Raw genomic sequence first — 25,110 nt, 5'->3', positions numbered from 1 at the left:
GAAGACGTATGATCAACATTGGTGACATATTTTCAAGTGATTTTTTTTTAATAATGTACTTCATGATGTATCCGCTGGCAGAGTACTGGACACAATCCTGCATGATTTTATGGAACACACCAAAAAGTTTATTAGACTGCTATGAGTCTGTGGGCCTGCCACCTATGCTACTAGGGTTTATCTAGGGCTTATCCCACCCCTCTATAAACTGACTGAGATATCTTACACTCTACATAATTGCCTATAGGTGACTCCCAAAATGGCCCTGTGCATCTCAGCATAAGGGCTGTTCCTGAAGAATTGGTCACCATTGTGCTTGGAGAGTAGCAGAGTTCACATTATCCTAACCTATCCTTGAGGTAAGATGCAGCGAGATTGGGCAATTTGTAATGCATTTTACAGTGTTTCCCTAGCATGCCCAGTTGGCAGCCTTATTTGAACCACATTTTCTTATAGATGATTATTTAGCAATGTTTGTATCGGCTCAAAGTATGTGGCATGTATGTTGAATTGCGGTATAGGTACAACGCCAATTGTATGCCCTGTTAATTTTTAAAATCAATAAAAATATATTAAAACACTATGTACTTCATTATCAAGGTTTAATCATTTTAGAACCTGTTACTTTCTACTTACTCCATTTTACCCAACCCTTCTCATGTCACTCCCTTTTATGCCCTTCATATATTTTACCTTACAATGCTATTTGTTTTATGTATGGTTTCTCTCTCTCTCTTTGTCTTATATTAAAACATCTTAGACCAGAATGAATTTGTGCTTTCATCAAAGGACTTTGATGTCTGATGCAGTGTCATAGAATGCTTGATTTTATCCCAGTAGCAGATGGTAAAGTCAGATTTTCTCACTCATAAACATTGTGATGGTGTTAGGTACTAGGGTGGCACTGCTGATGTCGAATATTCTAGTGCAGTGGTTCTTAACCTTTTGCCTTATGTGGAACCCCACTTACTCATTACTAAAGCCCAGAGACCCCCACTGAATCATTATTGGAATCTGGGGACCCACACTGAGGACATACCGAAGTCGGAAACCACAGCCTGAATATTTTTAATGATTTGAATTGCAAAACAATACATAAAAAATAAGAAATGCAGTAATAGGCATTCAAACAAATATACAAATTATGAATTTTTTTTTTTAAATTCACAAATAAGTATACAAATAATCTAAATTTTTATTTTAATGGGATGGTTGGAGCTTTTCTAAATTCAGTTGAGGCCACTCATCATCCATACTATATTCTGTTCGATGCACTTGCACTGCTCTCATGAATCAATCTGAGTATACTAACTTAATTATTAGCCTCGAGTTTCAAATTCCTTCACATTTACAGAATGCTCTAAATTTTAAATTGTATATTTTTCTTCTTTATTCATACACACTTTATTAATCTGTTAACATTATTTAATTTTCTAAGCAGTTGCGGCCCCCCTGAGTAGGCTTCACGGATCCCCTGAAGATCCTAAACCACAATTTTCGAACTACTGCTCTTGTGATTTGAAAAACTGTTATTAAAAATTGTACAATACAGCCCTACGTTTATTTTTCAACATTAGTCTCTACCTCCCTATAAATACAGCCACCTGTAGGGAGGGATGTGACTTGAATGTGGACATTCCGGCCTGTCAACTGAGAACATGATGGTCCAACCTGTTGATGGTTTCACACATCAGGCAAACCAGATTGGGTGATCGTTCCTTCTCTTTGACCATGGAGGACTGCCGCTCTCTTCTAACTTCAGATAGAAACATATCCAACTGTATTCATCTCCCAAATAAAGCCTCAACATATTGCTATCTAAACCTTTCTCTAGTTTTTGCATTTGTATTGCATTTATACATATATTTGTTTATTTATGTGCTTATTTATTGATTAAAGAGTATTTTTGAGTGCAGCTTTCCCTTCAGATGGAGCTTCTTGGTGCTGTTGGAGAGAATACAGTAACACATGGAATCAGGCATACAATTTGAAAATAGCCAGGTTTTCAGTGTTTTCTTAAATTTAATTAGGGATTGTTCTTTGTGGATTTTGACCAGAACTGTATTCAATAATTGGGCTCATTGGACTCTTTCTTCCACTCATTAAACATATTTACATGATCCTAAATTGTGCAAGGAGATGTATTTTCTAAATTGAAGTGTTGGGTTTATTTCGTGGAAGACTTTGTATGCATGATGCCTTAAACAAATTGTTGTCTCCATTGGTAGCCAGTGTATTTTTCATAATTGACTGTATAAGGAGTCAAATGTATTCAAGTTGAGAGCACTTCTCACTAGTATAACACAATGGATGCTTTTCTTTCATAATCCATGCGTTTCTGTAATACATTTGGACTGCATACAGGCATTCTGTGGCTGAAACAAAGAAAAGAAAAAAACTCACCTGAAAGCTCAGATGTGACACAAACAGCTCTTGGTATCTTTCATAATGTGTTTTAGTAGGTTTAGTTCAGAGTCTAAAACTAAGCAAAGGTCCTTAACTGTAGCTATAAGTTTTGGGCATTCGCCCTCTGAGCAAAGCCCAAATCAGAAGTCATGATGATTTATTTTGAATCAGGAGTATTTCTGTCTTGGATTAGTTTATATTAAGTTTTTGTTTATCTGGGTACATATACTCCTTTTAGGGTGGGCAATAAGCCTGAGGTTGTATTTTTAAGCTGAGTGTTTAAGTTGATTATTATTTGCGTATCATCAGCAGAAAGGGATGTAAACAGATGAAATTGTTGTAAGAACAAAAAGCCCAAAGATAATAAAGCAGTGGGGACAAAACTGACTCTTGCAGGACTCCCCAACATAAAGTTCAAGGTACTGATGAGAAATTCCTTATTGGGCTTATTGTACTGTATGTAAGTGGATTTTATCCAATGGAAATCTGTATCCGCCATGGCTGTGCTTTCCATACATTTGAATAGTAGCCTGTGATCTATGGTATCAAAAGTGACAGAGAGATCCAAGAGTGTAACAACTCCTGAACCTCCTTGTATGGCTATTATCCCAAGGTCATCAACGACTGAGGTAATCACTAATTCAGTAACACTAAAAGCTTGCTTATGTAGTTTCTAGGAAATTATTTTCTTCAAAAAAAGCTTGAAGCTGGGTAGTGGCTATCTTTTCCAGGAGGTTTGCAATATTTGGTAGCAATGATATTGGTTGAAAATTAGCAAGGTTTCCAGGGTTTGGGAGAAAGCCTTTTCAGTAAAGGTCTAATAATGGGCGTTTTAAAGAGTGAGGGAACCTACCTAGACTTGACATCAAGTATTGCTAATGTGTGTGATGTTAGGAGTGACATATTAACAATAGGTTTTTAATCTGGCCGCAGGGCAAAAATCGAATTGTGAGCCAGGTGGATTGCTCTGTGTGATTTATTATATATATTCCTCTTCTGAAAGACATGTTTATTAATACATTCTCATTGCAGTAATTGAATTCTTCTTGCTGCACAGTGTGTTCCATGTTTAACATTTTGGCTACTGTTGCTCATTTTACTTTGGAAAAAGGAAGTTAGTATATCCACCAACTCGTGAGGGAATGATACTGCTATTTGTGGAGGCCCTGTTATATAGAAGTTCTACTGTTTTAAACAACTCTTCTGCGTTTTCTTTAGCCTGCAATATTTTGTGGGAATTATAGATTATGTTGGTCTATTTTACTAGATGATTGTGGTAACACATCTGTTTTGAGAAGTTAAGCTTATATAGAATAATGGAATATTTACAAGTCCTATTTAGTTCTTGTAATTGTCCTTTCTTATCTTTGAGGCCTGGAGTGGACCAAGGTTATTGATTTTATTTGACCTTTTACTTCTTTGTTTTCATAGGGTCTATATGACCCTAGTGCTTTAGTTATCAGTGTCTGAAATTTAGTCACAATATTATCAGCACCCTAAAGTTTTTTAAAGTTGCTTGCTTGTTTAAGGGATTTGTGAAATGTAATATTAAGGGGTGTTGATACAGTCAATTTCCAGTTATGATTGGTCCTTAAACCAAAAGTAGGATTACTGCATTTATTCACCTCCACAATGGGCAATGACCATGAAATGGTCAGTCCAAGATAATTCCTCTGTGTGGAGATATTCTATTCAGTTGTGGTGGTAAAAATGAGATCCAACGTGTGTCCTGATCTGTTTATACAGATCAGTTTCTGTTTTTACTTCAAGGTGCAATACGTAATTAAGGAGACAGTTTTAAAACATCTAAATACATGTTCAATAATTTTTTTCATTCATTATTTCTTGGCCTGTAGCCAATGTAGTGCCAGGAAGGGGATTTTTGTGCAAATGATTTAATTGCCGGTGACTGAATGGCAAGTTTGTCACTCATAAATGTGAAGAAGGTGGCCTTTGTAAAGATGAATCAAGACATAGGTCATCCAAATTTTACTAAGTAAGGATTAGTCATCTTCCTGGCTGTATGTGAAATGCATATGAAAATACTTGGAGAGAACAAGGTTCAGCCCTACTATAGAACGAACACAGCCTACACCTCAATTAGAAAGATTATTGTTATATGTGACATCGTCAGTGTGGTCTTCCCTCAAACATTTTGATTTCACTCCTCCTGTTTTCTGAATTTCAATTTTGTTGGCATTAGGACTCTGTACACTTTACTACTGCTAACCAGTGCTAAAGTGCTGTCTCCTCTAAACATGGTAAAATTGGTTTACACCCAATTGGCACACTTACTTTACTTGTAACTCCATATTAAAGTGGTACTACATATATCCAGGGCAAGTAAATCAAATGCTACTAGCGGGCCTGCAGCCCTTACTGTATCATCCACTAAAGTAGCCCTTTAAAACATGTCTCATGTCTGCCACTGCAGCCTGTGTCCAATTTTAAACTGCCAATTGAACATGGTAAAATAAACCTTTTGCCAGGCCTAAACCTTCCTTTTTGTTACATACAAGTCACCCCAAGGTAGGCTCTAAAAAGACCACAGGGTAGGGTGCAAAGTATTTAAATTAAGGACAGTGGTTCTGTTGTGTAGCCATTTTAGCTATAGTTTTAGACACATTGTTTTAGCAAACTAGGCCTGCTGCTGTGCACTTCAACTTAGATATGTTTTATTCTAGCTCTGTTATATTATTTTAATAATAGCCACATTTGTGGTCTTGTTTTATTTTCTCTGTCTAGCCGTTCTTCACCTAGGTCAGCACTAAGTTCTTAAAGAAGACATTTCTTTCACTCTGTGCTTTTCTCAAGGCTGTAGTAAGATAGGTTGCCGGCAAAAGTGGTACGCTTTGCCTCCAGTGTTTACAGAAACATTCACACACGTGGGGATACTTTCTTGGAATATCAGCTGTTTTATTATAAAAACACTACTTTGAACCATGTACGTTAGAGGGAGATTCCAGCCAGATGACCTAGACTGTATGCTGATTGCTTCGCTGCAGCTGCTTATGTAGATTACAGGCCTCTTGCTCAAGTATGAGGGATGATGTCTTCCCAGGGGAACCTGAAGGGCAGAATTAGAGCTTAACATGCTATGCTCTCATATAGTCTAGGTAGAAACTATTCTTAAAAACCATAGTGACAACATGGTAGTGTAAATTTACTCACGTCTTTCCACTGCTCAGATTTAGGGGCATACTTTTTTTCTTTAGTCTTAAGCACTCTATATGAGTGCATGTGTTTTCCTGCTATCTCGCTAGGGTGCTCCTCTTCCACCACTTGTTTTCCGTGTTCTGTTCTCTTTCACCCATTTACTTATCACCTGCCTGCTCCATGTTAGCCTCTCGTCCATTGCTTTACCTCCCCACCAAGCTCTCTATGTTGCTTACCCGCCCCTGTGCCCTCCTCTTTCACCTGATGCTTCTCTCATCACCCTCATTACTCCCCCTCTTTGGTTTCCCACCCATGTGGTTCTCTCCCAACAGCTCCAAGTTGCTCTCTTGCCCATTACTTTTTCTTCTTGCCTTGTGTATTCTTTCTCGCACCCACACCCTTCTTATCTCCCACCTGTTACTTCCCCTATCCACCCTGATTCATATGTTGTTTCCGTCCCCTCACATTGCTTCCCTCTGCCTGCCCTGCTACGTTGCTTGCCATTCAACCTAGCACTTTGTTCTGCCCCTCACACTCCTCCCCACCAGCACCTTTTTAAAGTTTGTTTCCTTTAATCATGTTGCACAAAGCCAACATGTCGCAAAGAAGTGACCTATAGTTTTTGCCAATGCTTGTTTAAAGCTTCTGGTGGCTTTTTTTCTGTAGGTAATGAACAATTGAGACTGCTAAAAGAAAGTTGGGTCATATTCTGGCCCATCCTCCATCTTCTTCCGCGTTGTGTGCACAGAAATATATGGGACTCAATACAGTGCCTAAATGATGTTGAAATTCTATGTTTGTTGGGTTTGTTGTATTGATATTTATTTTGGGGTTAATGGTGGATGGAATGCCAGTAGTGGGCTTGCATGAGCTTTATTGTTGATGTTGTAATTTGAAGAAACGTCTTTTTCTTTCGTTGTACTTTGTGTTGAAATAATGTTGCTGTAATTATAGATTAGCTTTCTATATTTTGTATTGGCACGCTTGATGATTAAATTAGGCAAGGCTTGCTTGGTATTACCCAACTCTTCAGTGCAAAATATGAATGGTCTAGAAGATGGCAGTGGAGAGGTAGGACATTTCATGAACCTTTTTATATACAGTTGTGTGGCTGGGGAGTGAAAAATAGGTGGCAAAACATTGAATCTCTTCTGTGGTGGCAATCCCTGCAGTATGTGTTGAGGCATAGAGACAGGTCCACAACTCATTATGGCAAAACTGCCCAAAGGCACAGGATGAAGTGTACCATTCTGCAGATGTGACCTCAGTGCCCTGAATCTGCAGTCCCTTGGTTCTCCTGTCTTGTACATAGTGATATATTACATCCCTTCCGAATCTTATCATCAGCAGACCACTGTACATTGCTTTTATGAGAAACAGGAGGTGCAGGGGAGGAGCAGCAGGTGTATGTGCTACTGTCTAGGTGGTTGTTGTTAGATGGTTTTGTGGGTCTAGACTGTGATGGTTCTTGTAATGATAACATGCTGCATCTGCATCATTAGTAGCCATCTCCAACTGGGCCTAGATTTTTATTCACCACATTTTTTTATTTGTTGGTGTGGGTACAGCCCTCTTCACCAACATGCAGGTGAAAGAATGTAAAAGTGGCCCTGCATCAGGCATTACCCGCCTAATGACACATTCTTGTCTTCAATAAAGCTCACATTATATATTGCTTTCATATCATTGGAAGACACCTTCTAATTGGATATACTACCCTGGAGGAATAGGAAGGGGTTTATTAGTTCAATAGTGCTCACTTTTCTGTTAAATGACAGTAATAAAATATTACAGAAAGGAAATCTTATTCGGTTGTAAGCAATACTGTTACTACTTTACAATGTGTATGACAAGTTGTTAGCTAAAAAAACAATCTAACTTCACCAGAGTAATGCAAGATGGCCGTTCTGTTAACCAGTGTCAATAAACTGTGTGTAATGATAACATATTAAACAAAGAAAAAAAACTTGTTTATTCCGCTGACATCCTATTTCTATCTCTGTTACCCTGTAGTTTAGTCGAAAATAATTATTAGTTAAATGCTTGCATAACAATGTCAGAAAATGAAACCTTAAATAGAACTGAGAAAGGGATTTCTCCAGTCACAAAACAGGATAGCACAACCACTTCCGGAAGACATGTTTTTTTAATTTATCATATACTTCGTTACATCTGTCACCATTTTATAATAGAATGTTCCAACTATTTACATTTAGTTACTGCACATAAATGTACGATTCAAAGACTTGGAAAATAAGTATTGCTTGCTTAGTCAAGCCTTTCCAATAGTTAGCTAACCAGAACTAGACATTTCTAGGAAGGAAATGAACATGGTTAATGCTTACCTCTGCCATTCCTTCTGTAGGTTTTTCTCTATCCACTTGTAAAATACCATTTTTTGCTGTGCGGGATACGCGTAACTCATGCCACTGGCCCAGACTTATGGGTTCTGCACTCCTGGGGAAAAAAACTGATTACGTAAGTCTTAAAACTGTTTAAATGTGTTTAGAATGTTCATTCTGCTACTGTCAAAATAGTATAGAATGATGAAATCTAAGGTGAACAAAGTGATTTTTATGTCCATGCAAGTCTATAGGACATTTTGACAACTCAATGACTATTTAACTGTGAAAGTATCTTGGTCAACAACACCTGTAACAGGTATTACCTGCCCTCTGCTTCAATAAAGCTCTCAAAAGTTTAATGCTATAATACCTTACAACTTCAGAGAACATCAACAAGCTCCACAACAGAGGACTTTGTATATGATAATCTACTCTCTGTAGTGTACATTTTTGATCACTCAAATGAAATGTAAAGGAAAGCCAAGGCGGACAAATATTATGTTGATAGCTTAACTTATGCAACTTTAGAAAGGCCTTTGACATTAGAAATCGAACAAATATAAATTTAAAAGATTACCTCCCTGTACAGCCTATTTCCCTGGTCTGCTGCGCACTGGTAGAAAGTGATTTAACCTCTCAATTATGTTTTAGTTACTTTTCCTGCTTCTGCCAATTTAAAAATGCTTTGTCCTTTGGGCTTTTTGTGTGACTGATGGTGAGTATGAAGGGAGGCATCAGGTTAATATCATCCTTTTTATCTTGGATGCTATCTCATCTACCTCCACATTGACCACCTCCTTACTATGTCCTCTTCTTATCAAATTTCAACCCTTAAAGCCCCTCCGTCTCACCTCATACCTTCTTTCTCTTCCCCTATTTATACGCAGTTTCTTTCAAAAGGCCCTATATTATTTTTAGTGGTGTTTGTGAATACAGACACCTTGCAGTCACAAGTTGTGATTAGACTGCATGTGGCTGGTTGGCTAATTTAATGGTTGTATAGCGGCCATCTCATGCCACGTTATGAAGCTTTGATACAAATATTGAGTGCAAAAGCCAAGTACTTTTCAACATTGGTTTGGAATCTTGATATAAATGTTGACTATTGTTTGTGAGCACCCTGGATAAGGTACTAAAACCTTGACAACATTTTCAAGTGTGGAGTCTGAGTAATTTTAAATTGCTGATATGGGACCATGACATAAACTTAGGAGTCTTGATATAAATATATAAAAATGTATTTTGAGCACTTGGACAAGGCACATGACTTTGATATGAGTTTTGCATGACCAACTCTGAGAATTTCGTATTGTTGATATGCAGCCTTGATACAAATATTAGGAGTCGAAATATACATATTGATGATGAAGATGATATTGAGGCAAATTATAGCGAGTCCAGCTACTCGTAAGAGTGTCCTGGCGTGATCCTGCAGGTCTAATTAAAGCACATAGCAGCCCTAAATTTGCACAAAAAGCAAGGTTCTAAGCTTCTTTTTAAACATTGCTCTGCTGCTAAGAGCTCAAAGCTCCAGAGGGAGGTTATTCCATGGCAGTGCACCTTGATAAGCCAGAGATCGAGCCCCAGTCCTGGCTCAACAAAAGTGGGGACTAGAGGCTAACAGTTTGTTCACTGATCTTAAATTTTTCTGAGGGTCATAAAAGCTAAACCGAGTTCTGAGGTAACCAGCATCATACTGGAACAAGGCACCATGTACCAATACCTGAACTTTGAACAGGATTCTCTTTTTTTACAGGGAGCCAGTGCAGAGCTCGAAATTGGGGCGACATCCGTGTTCTGGTTGGCATGTTCAACAGTAGGCGGGCTATGGTGTTTTGGGCTACTTTGTTTAGTTGTTGTTCTGGTAGTCCAAAATACAAGACATTACCATAGTCCATAGTAATCAAGGGCTGGATCACCAACTTTTTTGCAGAACATGACAAAAAGTGTACAGATTTATGCAGGGAGAGCATTACCCCAAAGCACCTACCAACTACAGAACTAATTTGACCTTTGAAAAATAGATTATCAAAATGGAACCCTAAATTCTTTACTAAACCTTCTTCGTGGCTGGGGGGTGCACCATCCAGCCAATTTGTCCTTTAGAAATGAGGCTCAGTTTTACAAAAAAAAACAATTTAAGTTTTATCAGCATTGCACTTGAGTTGGTGGCTCGCCAGCCACTGGAATACAGTGGATAGACAGAATTTATTCTGCGTCCCTGATAGACCCTCACTCTTACCACAATAGTTGCGTATCATCTGCGTAAGATACAATTTTTACCCCAAAGACTTCCTCAATCCAGGTCAGAGTCAGATATAAATTAAAAAATGTGGGACTCAAGGCCAAGCCCTGGGGAACTCCTACTGTTAGTTCATATGATTTCAACAAGTGAGGCAGCATCTAGATTTGTTAGCTCTCACCAGCCAAAAAGGAAGCAAACCAGTCCAAGTCCAATCCTGACACCCCAATAACCTGGAGATACTCTAGGAGTTTTGAATGGGGGACAGTATCAAAGGTGGTTGACAGATCTAACATTAACAGCACAGCCTTTCCCCCCATGTCAAGCGTACTTTTGATATATTCTGCCACCTCCACTAGAGCAGTCTTTGTGCTCAAACCAGAACTACAGCCTGATTGGCTAGGGTGAAGAAGGTTGTTAGCCTCTATATAGCTTGAGACATGCTGGTTCACATGTTTTTCCAAGATCTTAGAAAAGGGTATCTCATCTAACATGTTCTAGACGAGATGCATGGAGGCTGCTTGGCTACGGTGCTATAGCCTGTTTTGGGCTGCATATGCTTATGTCATAGTTCCAAGGTTACTAGGGATTGTAGTATATTCTTGATTCTCCACCATGTATGTTTGTTGGTGTTGTGTAGGACTCAGGTAAATTGCATCTAGCTTGACTGTTTTGGATGAACTCTTCCATCTACTCATTCTATCTTTTTACCACAAAATAGAAGTTTATTTCCCCATTCAGGTGTTCACCACTCTGATTCCTCCTCCTGTTTGTCTGCTACATGTCATCACTCCCTGACTGACTGTGAAATCAGAGGTTAGAATTAGTTTGTTTGGGTTTAAGGTCATCAGCTGAGATGGGTTGGTATGGATTGAAATACTGAGAAAGGGACATTTCTGTATATTGTTCTTTTCACATTGTCCATAAGATTCCAAAGTCTCTTGAGGGATGTTTGACCAACTTTCAGGCTCTACGTTTTGAAACACACTCTCCCATCTTGGGTTATGATCATGTCTACAGAGAAGAGTGAACTTTTACCAGAGAAACTAATTGAGCCAGCAGCTGGTTGGGTATGTATGGTAGGGAACTTAGTAAAAGAGTAGACACAGGTTGTCAAGACATGTTTTCAGATGTTTTGGTACTCAGATGCATAGGATGTTCTAGGACACTTTGCAGATCTCTATTGCTGGGTTTAATATGCAGTGTGCTCTATTTTACATAGAACAGCACCATAGGATCATTATGAAAGTCAACATTAAGTTGTTGAAGCTGGCCACCAAGAAGAATGATAGGAAGTATGTAGGCTACTTTTTCAAAAAGATTCTTAAGTACACTGATTACATCCTAGTCTTTCAAAAAGAAGAGAAGGATGTGAGAGCTCTTAGCCTTCAATAGATATTATTTTTGGCATGGATGAAAGCAGCAGGAATTGCGGTCTTCCTTTTTTCCTCAATTTAGGCCAAGCATTATAGGGCGTCTGGGAAGGTTTGGGCCAAAGGAGTTAAATCCTCCTATAATCACCCCCGCTTCTCCCTTCCTTTGCTCCTGTAATACTACGGGGAAGATTGAGAAACATCTGTCTGAAACACCTAATGGATAGTTATGTGCTACAGACTAGGGCCGTAGCTTGGTCGGTAAGATTTCAGTGGTTTTAAGCTTCAGATGTTCCAACAATCACACTGGCATACAATGTTAAAATACATGATAAGACAAGCAGGTCACATCAGAGGGGATTAAGGGGCATTGGAAAGGGAGAGGAATGCAGACTGCTAGGTGTTTTAAGTGAGAGAAAACACAATATTTTGTAAAATAACCAACATTTGTGAGGCTTTCAGAGAGTGTGTGTTTGTGAGTGTGTATGTAAAAATCCCATGTGAAAACCGACACACACCTCACCATACACAAATGAAAGTCCCTGTACCCAATTATTCATCAGAAAATAAATCTATTCCTCTCATCAAAGCTACTCCCCTGCTCCAAACAGAGAGGTTTAGCTCAGCTGTTATGAGAAACCAAGGCAGATAGGTGTTCCTACCCTATTCAGTTCTTGCTCCACCTAGGGAACAACTACAGTGTTCATTCTTGGACTTTCCATTGGTGAGGTTAGATATGTAATACATATTTTAGAACATGGATTTTAAAAAGGTTGCCTGTTACCTGCTCAAAGCCTCCAAAGGTCACTTTGCAAAAGCATCCTGCTTTCATCCAGGAGCTCAGTAACCCCGTTGATGAGGTGTGAACTGGTTCCCAGATCTGAAACAAATGCCTTGGATGTGGGGAAGTGTTTTGTTTCTCTGGAAGACTGACAATCTGGGCTGTGCTCAGAAACTTAATCAGCTTCAAAGAGAACTACCCTGTCTCCTGGTGGATGTATCTAACACCTGGATCTGCCCCCTTTCATTGTCCCCCAAACAGTCAGGCACCAAGCTCACTGGGAGAGGAGCTGCCCAAAGAACCGATTTTGTGTGACCACAGAGGAGGGGTTGCTTATTTCCCTGGACAAACTCTATGGTGCGCAAAGAAGATCTCCACAAGGGAAGGAACTTTCTTTCATATTGTTTTTTGGCAGAGAAGGGCACTTTGGGATTCTTTGGAGCAGTGCACACAGGAACTACTGCAAATGTCAGGAGTATTACCGCTAGGTACTTTAACTCCATTGGTTATGGAGTGGCCTGAAATCCCTCCCACACACAGACTGATTTCAGACATAAATCTGATGCCCACAGTGCCTTCCCCAGATCATGTCTGGACCTGTGGAAGAACAGACCTGCTGTCTGTGACCTGAGAAGAGCCCTGAAGACTGGACCTGCTCTCTCTCTTGTACCAGGTACAAAGAAGTGTACTCCAAGGGTCTTAGGGCTGACCTCCTGTTTGGACTGCAGGGACACAACATGCTCAAGAGGGCTTTTCTTTCCCAGCTGACCAGTTCCACCTAAATCTGCCTTAGACCCTGCTGCTGTCCTCAGCTGGAGTCAGACTAACCCTCAAGAGCTGTCCCCAAGGTCCTGGACCCTTGGCTGGTATCAAGGTGTACTCATCCTAAGGTTTCCTGAAACCTGGGACTTAAAATTGTTATGCCTAAGTTTTGCCCTGAGAACTGCCAGAGGACAGGTACTGGAATTGAGTTTGCTGCAGCTCTCATCACGTTCTTCTCTGCAGCAGAAAATCAGATTCAGAGGGTCTGCCTTCTACCAGTATCCAATGACATCAAGCATTCTTCATTCATGGCCTGTAGCCGTCCACTGCAGAAATGTTTCTAGGACCAAACGTATAAAGCTTCACCAGACCAAGCCGTGCCTAAATCCAGCTGATGATGAGAGCTTTTTGGGTACAAAAGCTGAACTTTTCCTTCTTAGAGATTTTCGGCTTTTGTTGATGACTTTCACTGAGACCTTGGAGTGTTGTCCTCAAGCACTGCTTCGACCACAGCCTTCTGCTTTGCCCTGCTGAAGACTTTGTGCACCATAAAGCTTCTAAGTGAAAAGGTAATCTTTTGACAGGACAAACCGGATCCTTGTACCAAACCCATGCTCCATCGCAGTCAGTCTTAGAGCTTAGCCTTGTCCTTGTCAGGCACAACCTAGTCACCAATGTTGGAGCTTAATGCGTAATGCCTGGTAATCATACTATCTTCTTGATAATGGTGAGGAAATATCCACTTAAATAAAGGTTTGCAGATGCATCTCAGATCTTGCATTAATGTCAGTAGCATCATATCACATGCTGAGAAGAAAGCAAAGAGAAGGTGCAGGTCACACTGATTGAAAAAGAGCAATCCAGCTAAATGCATCTAGGGCAAATCCAAAACACCAAGCAAGAATAATATATGTGTGCATAATATAGGATTAATCAGGGAGGTGCACTTTGGTCTGTGCACAGCAAGCAAAGAACCGTGTTCCTCTTTTGCATTATATGAACAGACCTTGCACTGTTGCTTATCATGCTCCAGAGAAAAGCACCAATTGCAAGTATTTATGGTAGTTTTCTTTGATTATATTGCAGGTACTCAATTATTCTGATTTGTTTCAATCCTTACTGTACCTTTGCATCTCTGACACTACATTCAACAAATCGCAGAGGAAATTAACATTCAAAAAGAGAAGGTTTCTAGAAATGTGTTAGATCAAGATTTATCTAGGTCTGAAAAACATGGTGGGCACTGACAAGTGGTTATGACATTGATGTGTGGGCATTTCCAGACTGATCATATCATAAGGGGGAACTGAGTAGATTAAGAGGGAGAAAAGAACTTGTAGGGTAAGTACAATAATGGTTAAAACTAAATTCCAAAAAAGAAACCTAGATGGTCCTAATACCTTCAGGTTTTGATGGCCAAATCGAATCTTTATTACAGCTTCTTCATGCTAGGTGCTATAAATAGTTTAACAATGAACACTCTAGCGAATGTTACACAATAAGGATTCTTTACGTTAGATCAGTAAAATTGACATGTGTTAGATCGCCTCTCTAAACATGGGGGCTTTACTGACGGTATAGTACCCATAATACTGGTAAGCCTAGCTGTAGTTTGGTCTAGTTGCCTGTAGTACACAGGGATGCTGTGAACAAAGGAGACAAAAATCTATAGCCATTAAAATTTGCCCACATCCCAAAGAACGGGTTTCCCACCTGAGGAATACTTGGCATTTACTTGCAGGGTCCAAGTCACTGACTCACTAGTTTGTCATCTATCACTAACATTAAAGAAGGAAAATAGTTAAGAGCTCAACTGAGCCCCATAGGTAAAGTTACAGGGTGATGAAAAAATAGTAGATTTCTCACTGTGTGTTTCAGAGGTGTCTTTTTCTTGTAGGGGCCTGCATCGCAAAACCTACCAGTCACAATAATGTTTTTCTAGTATTGGGGCACATACAGATACCTGGGAACATGCCAGGAATCGTGATGGCATTGATGTGACTAGCTACTGGTCCAGCTGTAGAATTGTGTAACTGCAGCTTCGACTGGTGTTATCTCAGATATAGTAAGGACTAGAATGTATCATGAAGATCCTTCCAGTAACCTGGGCCTTGGCACTATTCTCTTTGATCACTCCTCCTGGCATGCACAGTTGAGTTTTTCGTGCTGGAAAATTGGTCTTCCTTTTCTCTACAGGCCAAGTAGTAACAAAAGCTTTCCAGAACTTAGTCTCAGTCTGAAGGCATGCAAATGTTCCATTCCTGCCTTTGTCCGTTCTCTTGGGATTGTGACACATGTCTCCTCAATGTTGAATTAAAAAAAGAGAATCAAATACTGGTTGAGTACGGTGGTACGAATACTTCTCTAGAGTTTGCAATTTATGAAAGTTTAAAAGCTCTGCTTCTCCTGGAGGAGCATTTTCATGGTGTTCCTGGACAGTAATCACAAGCTTCCAGCCCTGGTGGCCGAACTGGGACCATGTTGGGGGGCGGGTCAGGTGTAGATGCATTTTCAGGTGTCTGGAAAGCTCCGACTGTCCTAATAAGATGGCACAAGAAACATGGAAGGAGTGGGTTTCAATTAAGCAGAGGACATTTGAGCCACACAAACTACCTGGGCTGATTACCTATGTCTTTCACCAGTTACATCTAATTTTGAGGAGGCCAATACGACATATGTGCATTGAGGCTGCAGCGTCCAATGCTATGAAGTGAGTTTTTGTCTGACTAATGGTGTAACAGAGGGGCTATTTGCCATTACTTGATTTGTAAATAATGAAAGCTTACCTTATTGCTGCTGTTCCAGAGCCACAATCAAATCTGAATTCCACAAAGCCATCCACCATATTAATAGAGATGAAATCTCTGCTGTCCGTGTCATAGCTGTACAGAATAACCCCGCTCTCAGAATCTGGCCTTAATGTGATTTCAAATTCAATGAAGGAAAGGTAGTGCTGTGGTTGAAATGGCCAAGGTGTTGCAGCAAATGAGCGCAAAGACTCATTAAACTGAGGCACTGCCAAAGTGAAAGCTGATCAAAAACAAAAATAAAAAAGGATAGTGAAAAGCAGACAGTAAATATGAGATTTATTTTAAACATTTTAATTTGTTTTAATTATTCTTTAAATACATAGGCCCTCATTACGACTATGGCGGTCTTGAAAAAAGACCCCCAAAGCCGTGGGCGCCACAATACCGCTAGTGCTGGCGGTATGCGTGGCACCCTATTTTGACATTTTCACTGGCCCAGCAGAAAAGTCACATCAACATTGAAGCAGGCTCATGATAGAGCCGGCGGCAATGTTGATGTGCAGCGGGTGCAGCAGCACCCGTCGCGCCTTTCACTGTCCAAAATTCGGGCAGTGAAATGCACAATGGGGCTGTGCCTGGGGGCCCCTGCACTGCCCACGCCAAGTGCATGGGCAGTGCAAGGGCCCCCAGGGGCACCCTGAGTCCCCCTTACAGCCAAGCCTTTCCATGGCGGTGTTTACCGCCATGGACAGGCTGGCAGATGGGGATTATGACCGCCTGGCAGTATAGTGGAGGGGCCGGCGGTATGGCCGTGGCTAATGCGCCATGGTCATAATACACTGGTGGAACACCGGCAGCCTGTTGGCGGTGTTACCGCCAGTGTTCCTCTGGCCGCCAGAGTTGTAATGACCCCCATAGTTTTAAAAGGTTGGTAAGGATCCTTCATAATTAGTTTTTCTTTCTAAAACCGTGGTATATAAATCCTGCTTTAACCTACTATAGGTGACATATAGCTTTCGCAAAGCATTGGTGTAGTTGCTCAGTTGCCCCCTTCATTCCCTAGCACACTCTTATATTAAGGGAAAGTTTTTGGGTGAGAATAAAGTGAGTGCAAATTGGCTTTGATCCAGAAATAGCTAGGAAGGCAAGGGTCTACCTCCTAAGGAAGGATTTATGGACTCGGCAAAATGTTATGATGCTGTCTATGGTCCTAATTATGAGTGGCCCGTTCTTTTCCGATTCCTGTGCAAGCTGTTCTTTGCACAGGAATCGTAATTACAAGTTTTGTGGTACTTCGAACATACTTCACAATTTTCCCCAGGTACATTTTGGCACGTGAAACCTGCCAATTATTACTGGGGGAAAATGGACGGCAAAACCACGTTATGCCCATTTTGAAGGGCACAACATGTAAAAGGTGATCATTAATGCACCTTTTAAGTTCTGATCCCCTTGGTACCGGATTTTAAAAGGTGCAATATTAATATATCCTAGTTGGGTCACTTGTAATGAGTGCAAAAGAGTCTAATTTCTCGAAGAGAGCTTTAGTCTGAAGGAAGTAAGCTAACACTTGGGAAGGTGACTAGGTTTTGTAAATGGGATCTGGATATGAATTGTAATGTAGGGTCCTACAAAGCTGTCTTGTAGATGCATTATTGAAGTTTTGTATGAATCTAGAATTTTGTGGAAAACTACTGGGAGCCAGCGCAAGGGCCATCAAATGACAGTGAACAGACTTTTTATTTTTAGAATAAAAATTGAAAACATAACCATATTTGAAATCACTTAACTAGTCAAAATGTTATGATTGACAAACGTAGGCATGTTTGCTTCTGGTGCTTTGAGGGATATGCAGAGTATGAACATGGTTAATTGGTTACTTACCAGAGGTCTCTTCGCACAAGGAAAGCTGCTTGTCATAGAGTACAAGAGCTGTTTTGAATCCTATTGTGATCTACACCACTGACCATCAGCATACACAATGCAACACACTTCTGTCAGGCATAAAAGTAACTGTGTTTTCCTACCCCTTTCACAGTGTCGACCCCTGAACCCGATGGGGCAAAGGCACATATATGAGTCTGCTCCATTCGAAGTGCAAGTACCACCATTGATGCAGGAGGCGTCATCACAGATTCCGCTGCTACATTCACCTGGGCATTGAAGTTTTGAGAAGTTAGAAATTGTGTCAATTGAAACTTCATTTGCATCATGCTGTTTTACATTCCTTTACAATGTAACTGAATTACCTACATCACCAGATCGTTGTACTGCAACAGAGCAAGTAGCTATCAGTATTAATATATTTGTGATTTTAAGCATCATCCGTGTCCATATATTCACAACTTTCACATTCATAACTTGATATTTCACTTAGAAGCACGGTGTATTGAAGTGGACACTTTTGCACAACAATCCATGTTCCATGATGGCAGTAGAGCAAGGGGACGCACCACTGACAGGGAATACTCTTCAGAGTTTAAGCGTCTCTGTAATAATAGATGGCTTTGCATTGGTCATTATTTTAAAATTGAAAGCGGAGTGACTCTAACACAAAGATCCAAGCCCAACCACCCCACGATCCATCTTTTCAGGTCCATATGATATGATCCTATTGTTAACCAAAAGGTTCCAAGGGCAACCAAATAGTTAGGACATGTATATATGTGTCCTGTCTGCAGACATTAACATAGAAGAGTAAAACCCTTTATGATGGCATCACTAATGCCCCCTTCTCCTTCCAATTTGAATCCTATGTAGAACCTATTAGAACGTATTCTCATTCTTACAGAGACTAGCTGCAGTTCAGTGATAGCGCAAAGACCTTTCTGACTCAAAGGATTGTAGTGCAAATGGGAGTTCATTGACACGGATTGTCCTTTTGGCACAGGTTCCTCCAGGGCATCATTCAGTGCAGTGTCACAATGTTATCATTTATTTTCTCTTCTAGATATATCCCTGTTTAAAAAAAAAAAAAAAAAAATATATATATATATATATATATATATATATATATATTGTTCATTTAGATGTATGTTTCAAATAGAAATGCAAATCTATTCATGTTGTTATTCATTGCAATGTGATAATTGTCTGCTTGAATATATTCATGTTTTCTGTATAGATTACATTCACTTTTTCAGTGACTGACTTTAAATAATGAACAAGGCTTCCTAGAAACTGATATCTTCACTTATTGTTTTTAAACAACAGGCAAGGTTTCACATGATGTAAGTAAGTGAAACTTTGCAAGGGCTTTACTACTAATTGTTTAATCTAAAAATGCTCACAATGTTCAAAATTAGAACAGAGGGATATCAGAGAGTCATAAACAGCTGTAATCACATTCCTTTGCTCAGTCCTACAGGGACAGCACATCTAGACGTATCTCTCTTCCTGCAGCCTCAGGCAGGAATAGCAGATGATGTTTCTTTTCTGAACATTGATTGTATTGTTCAGAAGAAAATGCAGGTGGCAACCATCCACCAAGCTTTCTTCTTGAAAGATCCAGAATGGTATTTCTGACACCATGGGACTTCAGTGTATAGAGTGACACATACAAATTCTCCAGATGATCATTTCTGAAGACTAGAAAATGTGTAGTACAGGGACAACAGGAGGTGATACTGCAGTTTTGGTCCCAAACTTTCCCACAGTTTATATACTATCTTGAGAAATCATGTTGTTCACCTCATGCCTTCTTTTTATCTATGATTCACTAGCCTCTTTTTCAGTAGCCATTAACAACCTATCAAATTAATTCTCATAGACCACATTCACTTCTAGGATGGCCACTAAACAGCTACTCAAGTGGTAGTGGTGGACCTAATCTGAGATGACCACTACGCACAGCTGGATAAACATTAGACTTTGTTCACACTGCAGGAGCAGAAGATTCAGTCCCAAGGTTTCTGAGAAAGTCCCTATCTGGGCTACCATCATCCGTTTATCAATCCTAGATCTGATTTCGCTTAAAGATAGCAGTGGTTGATTCTCTTGTACAGCTGCCTAAGCTAAGTGGGTACCAGATGAGATGTACACCGATACAGTTGGTGCTACTGCAGCAGAGACTGTGGATGTGTTGCGCTACTCAAATGAGCACAGAACTTTTACATCTGAAAAAGGAGTGCATCTTATTGTATTTATTTCATTTAATATAAAACTTATCAAGAAATAGAGAACTATAGGAATGGTATAGGAGGAGATTTAAGATGTGCACAGTCTGAGATGGGAGTTTGTTCTACTAGGACTCAGAAGCTGAGGATTTCTATTTGAAGTAGAACACAGGACAATAAAAGTCTTGGTGCCTTGGGACAGCAGGCGTAAATGGCCCAACCACAAACATTGAACCCAGTATCATGTGGCCGTGTGGCCCTCTGAATGGAAAAGCTGGAAAAGGAGAACTCTGTTGTAAATGAGCTGAATTATTGTTGTTGTTTAAACCAACTTTACATATAACTGTCTCTGTAACAATCCAAATATTGCATTATTGCAACAAGGCAGCATAAGGGAGTACTCTGGTAATACTCGTTTAAGACATCTATCTTGGAAAAACTGGAGTTAATGCTTATCAGCAGAGTGCTCCTCATCTTTGGTCAGTGAAGTAGCTTGGAACTGGAAATGAGTTCGAAGGTCTGGGTCCTACTTTTATACATGCCTTCCAAACAGGGTATTGGCTGCAGTGCCTACAGTTCAGGAGCAGGTTGGGGGGGGTTCCTTTTCATAACTTCATCTTCATTCCGCAGTGCAGATATTTATTTGTCAAAGATGACAGCTCTTACAGCAGGTAGTGATGATGGCTTCATGCAGAAGAACCAACACTGGCACAAGAAATGTAAAGCTGAACCTAGGGCTGTAATCAATCTTCTTGAATGGGCCATACAAAGGAAGACAAAAGGTCTAGTCCCTACATATAAACATCTATCGATCTAACATCTGAATCTGCTAGCTTAACCTCATTCCCAAACCATTATCCAAATATCAATTCAGGAAGGACTAATCTGCAATCCCCTGCTAGATAGGTCACATGGAATTTGTAATTGCAAGCCTATATCCTTCGGCCCAGCCTCCAGCTCTTGAATCTAGACAATACACTTCCACTTTCTGGGGAGGCTGTATTAACACCTCCATAGTGTCATATTAAAACCAGCAAAAATCCAAAGTAGATCCTACTGGCCATAGCATATGTGCACTCACAACTGAAATGGAGTCCTGGAGCAGGCACCGTACATGCATCATGTGCTCGACATACACACGGTGTTGTCAGCGCATAATCTGAGTGGCACAAGCAGAACTTTATATGAGCTGGCCTATAGGCATTGTGCTCTATTTTGAAACAAGGATAGAGGTCTGTCAAAATACTAAGAATTCAAAAATGTTATAGTGTCACCATCACTATCTGTGCATTTCCCAGGAAAGGGCTATGCTGTTGATGCACCCCACTTAAACTCAGTGACAGGCTCCGGGACGCATGGTCAATTTTGTACCTGGGTCCCAGTGAGCAGGCAAGATGTCATGGATGCTAGGCCAAAAGAACGTCAGAATACCAGGTTTAATCACAATTAGGTAACTCAGGGCAGGGTGTGGGTCTATTTGTCATCAGAGGATGTACCTGTCCCAGCAGTATAACTGATTTTACGTAGCCTTTTCTCCTTGTTGAGTGATGTTGCTCTCTTCATTGAGTTGTAATGAATGAGTGGGGTTTTATAAAATGTTAAATAAATTATATCCCAGTAGCTCCAAAGTGAGCAAGATTATTTTAGGTAATGTCTAACAAAGTTATTTTGATATCTGGTTTAACTGGATAATAAATAAACTTGCTTAAAGACTCAAACAGTTTTAGTTAGTAACACGATAGTCCACGTCCATGGTTCTTAACCTTTCGACTTCTGTAGACCCCACTTTACCGGAATCCTGGGACCTTACTAAATCATTATTGGAATCCCCAAAAATTTATTGTTGGAATCACGGCCTAAATAATTTTGATGAATGGAACCACAAAACAATACATAATATTAAGGAAACAAGCATCCATCAAACAAATACACAAACAATTACTGTATTTAATTCACAAATATGAGAAAATAAAAACGGTGGGCCCGATTCACAAAGGTAAACTTAGACCAAAAGTCTAGGTTTAAAACAAATTCTAACTTTAGTTGTAGTAAAATTATACTTTTGGCCTAAATTTAGGCTTTTGGTCTAAGTTTAGAGCAAAAGTCTCAACTTAGACCAAACGTCTAACTTTATTAGTTGTAGTAGTAGTAGTAGTAAAATTCTAACTTTAGTCGTAGTAAAGTTAGACTTTTGGTCTAAGTTTAGACCAGAAGTCTAAACTTAGACCAAAAGTCTAACTTTAGTAGTAGTAAAGTTAGATGTCTGGTCTAAGCTTACAATTTTGATCTAAATTTAGACCAAAAGTCTAACTTTACTACCAGCAATAAAGATGCCTTTAAATTTTGTTCTTGTCACATTTGCTCTGTGTTCAGAGACAGAGGTCAAAAGTCAGTGTATCGTACAATAAATTTTCCCTCTGACTGCAGAGTTCCAGGAGTTTGTCAGTTTTTTTCTAACATACAACATTTAAATAGCTAAGTCAACAGTGCAAACATTTCAAAATATATTTCAGTAGTTGTGAAAGCCCATTGTTTGTACTTCTGTGTGATGAAAAAATATTTCCTTTTCAGATTGTTAATACAATATATAGTTTTATCAGTAAAGGTGCAAGTTAGTAGGAAGGTTTTTGGACATTTCTCGGAAATGACAGTGTGCGACCACATCATGCTCTAGTTATATATTTATTAAAAGTGAGTGTTTAAACATAAATGTAGAAACACTCCTGCTTTGGCAGCAAAGCTTTTAGTAAACTAAAAGGTAAGAAATGGATCATGTGTCCCCTGATGTGAGCCAGATTCTTTTTATACAGGGAGCAAACATTTAGGGCCTCATTATGACCCCGGAGGACCCTAGACCGCCAGGGTCACGCTTGGGCCGCCACGAAAGTGGTGGTCCAACCGTGACATTATGACCGTGGCGGAGCCGCCACGGTCCAACCGCCGACACCTCCAGGCTGCCGCCAGCCTGCAGCCTGGTGGTCCCGGCGGTTGTAATGCGCTAGGGCAGTGCTAGCGCTGCCCTGGGGATTACAAGTCCCCATCCGCCAGCCTGTCCATGGCGGTTTACACCGACATGGACAGGCTGGTGGGATGGGGAACTCAGTGGGCCTGTGGGGGCCCCTGATGGGGCCCCCATGCAAAGCTCTGAATTACGGGAATTACGGGCAGCGGAATGCGCGACGGGTGTTGCTGCACTCGCCACACTGCCACACTCCAGCCGGCTCCATTAGGAGCCGGCTGCAATATTAAGGCCCTGTTAAGTTTCCGCCCGCTGGCCCTGCGGTGAACTCCTAATAGGGCCGGCAGGGTTCAGGCTGCTCTGCCACACACCAACCTCATAATGAGGCCCTTAGTTTATTTAATCAAATAAGTTTTTATGTACAGAAAAACTGCTGAGCTCACATTTTTAAAGGTACACTCATGTGAGAATGAAGAAAAAGGCGACTCTGTAAAATAAAATATTTGCCTAAGATCACACAATTTGAGACGCCTTTCGGGACATGTAGATTATTCAAGTTACTCGACCAGCAGGTATAGTAAAATGTTTATGATTTTTCGAGGCCTGCCCCTGCTTACTTGCTACAATAAAACTAAATATTTTGTATGCTATCTTTGGGTAAAATATTGAGTAGAGGGTATAAAGTGGCAATAAAAACTTATGCATATATTTGACTGATTAAATTGCATTATAAGTACAATTTTCTTATGTTAATTGGTGCAATGTATGTAGTTTAAGAAACACCTGGAGTTTAAGTAGGAACAAGCAGATATTCTTGCTGACGTTTTCAGAAATATATTGTAATGCCCTCCCTGTAGAACTTTTACTCTACATTGATGCCTCTTAGCTCCTACAACTGATGCTCATCTACTGTTTTCTGCTTTGGATAATAAGAATTCATACATACAAGAAACTGGCATGGGTCCATTCTATTATAAAACATCATAAATCTTGCAATATCTCAATTTTTATTTGTTGAGGTAATTGAATTTATGTCATTTATATAGGAAACCTTGGAGACGATAAAACAATAAGAGTTTGTAATCAGTGCAGACAGAAAGTATACAAATATAGAAACGTAGAGCCTAATAATCTTTTCAAACAGAAAATAGTGGCTGTATAATAAACGTTTTCATTGTCTAAGAGGGCCTAACCATCATCTCAAAGCAAATGACAAAGCTTTTTGATAAATAATTGAGGTTGTTGTTTGTACATGCAGTTGGAAAAGATGGCAGGTTGAGATACAGAAAGGAAAGGCTTGCCTACACAAACCAACATTTAGTGTGTGGGAACTCAATTTGTTAGAGTCAGATACTTCACAAACTAGGACTACACATGAAAGTATTTAGGATCCTAGTACATTTCTTAAACAAATAACCAATTATTAGAAAATGCATCTTATCAATAGGTCTCCAAAATGTTGTAGAAAGCCAAAATTCAAACAAATTGGCCTACACCTGATTTGACTGTTATCAGATATAGCTGTAATTAATCAGCTCCGTTTCTTGAAATTGTGATAATGAAAGTTTAAACATAATTACAAATTACATTTTTGAAGGGTGCTAAAAGCCACATATTTATCTGTTCATGAGGTTTCATTTGCCAACCTCAGAGACAATAGAGTTATGTGGAGATTTGATTAAATGAGTATTCTAAATGGAGGAGGTGAAGGGAAGTCCATGCCCTCTCTACTACCCCTCTTGGAAGAAGAATTGAACAAACATCAGTTAAAACAGGACTAGGTGGTATTTCAAACTCATTCAATGCTGTCTTATTACTAAGCTGAAATGAAACCTTAAGACCAACTGAACTGGTCACCAGAATTCTCTAGTCACAAATTATGACCAAAAAAGCATGAACTCCCATTTAAATGCACTTGTTGAACCAAGCAATTCCTTTCTGAAACTCAGAATAAGCCTCACCAAATCTTAACAAAAATACAAAAGCTTACTTTAGAAGGGATCCATCCTTGTCTAGACTGTATTATGTGAATGAACTATGCATAAATATCCTTGAGATGACAGTAAAAATCTAAGACAAAGGGGGCAAACCATGTTTGGTTTCTAATCCTACATGTAGGCTTCCCTTCCTATACATGTATGTACTATGCATATGCACACACTGCAAGAGGGGATTAGGAATGTTTGTAACTTTTGTGGATTAAGTTATAACAACCCTCCCA

At 39.8% G+C, this 25,110-nt stretch overlaps 1 protein-coding gene across 2 annotated transcripts in view; it reads right to left on the bottom strand.

Moving 5' to 3' along the window:
- The window catches only part of EGFLAM (EGF like, fibronectin type III and laminin G domains), a 563,129-nt gene that overhangs the window by 70,339 nt on the left and 467,680 nt on the right, over positions 1-25,110 (bottom strand). For both annotated transcript variants that reach the window (XM_069221264.1, XM_069221268.1), the window contains exons 14-16: positions 17,843-17,968; positions 15,852-16,095; positions 7,908-8,019 (exon numbers count right to left, since the gene is read on the bottom strand). In XM_069221264.1, coding sequence (XP_069077365.1) covers positions 7,908-8,019; positions 15,852-16,095; positions 17,843-17,968 — 482 coding nt within the window. The remainder of the gene's footprint in view (positions 1-7,907; positions 8,020-15,851; positions 16,096-17,842; positions 17,969-25,110) is intronic.

This window comes from Pleurodeles waltl, chromosome 1_1 (genome assembly GCF_031143425.1).
Source record: "Pleurodeles waltl isolate 20211129_DDA chromosome 1_1, aPleWal1.hap1.20221129, whole genome shotgun sequence".
In the NCBI taxonomy this organism is placed as follows: Eukaryota; Metazoa; Chordata; class Amphibia; order Caudata; family Salamandridae; genus Pleurodeles; species Pleurodeles waltl.
This window is presented reverse-complemented; position numbering and strand designations above follow the sequence as displayed.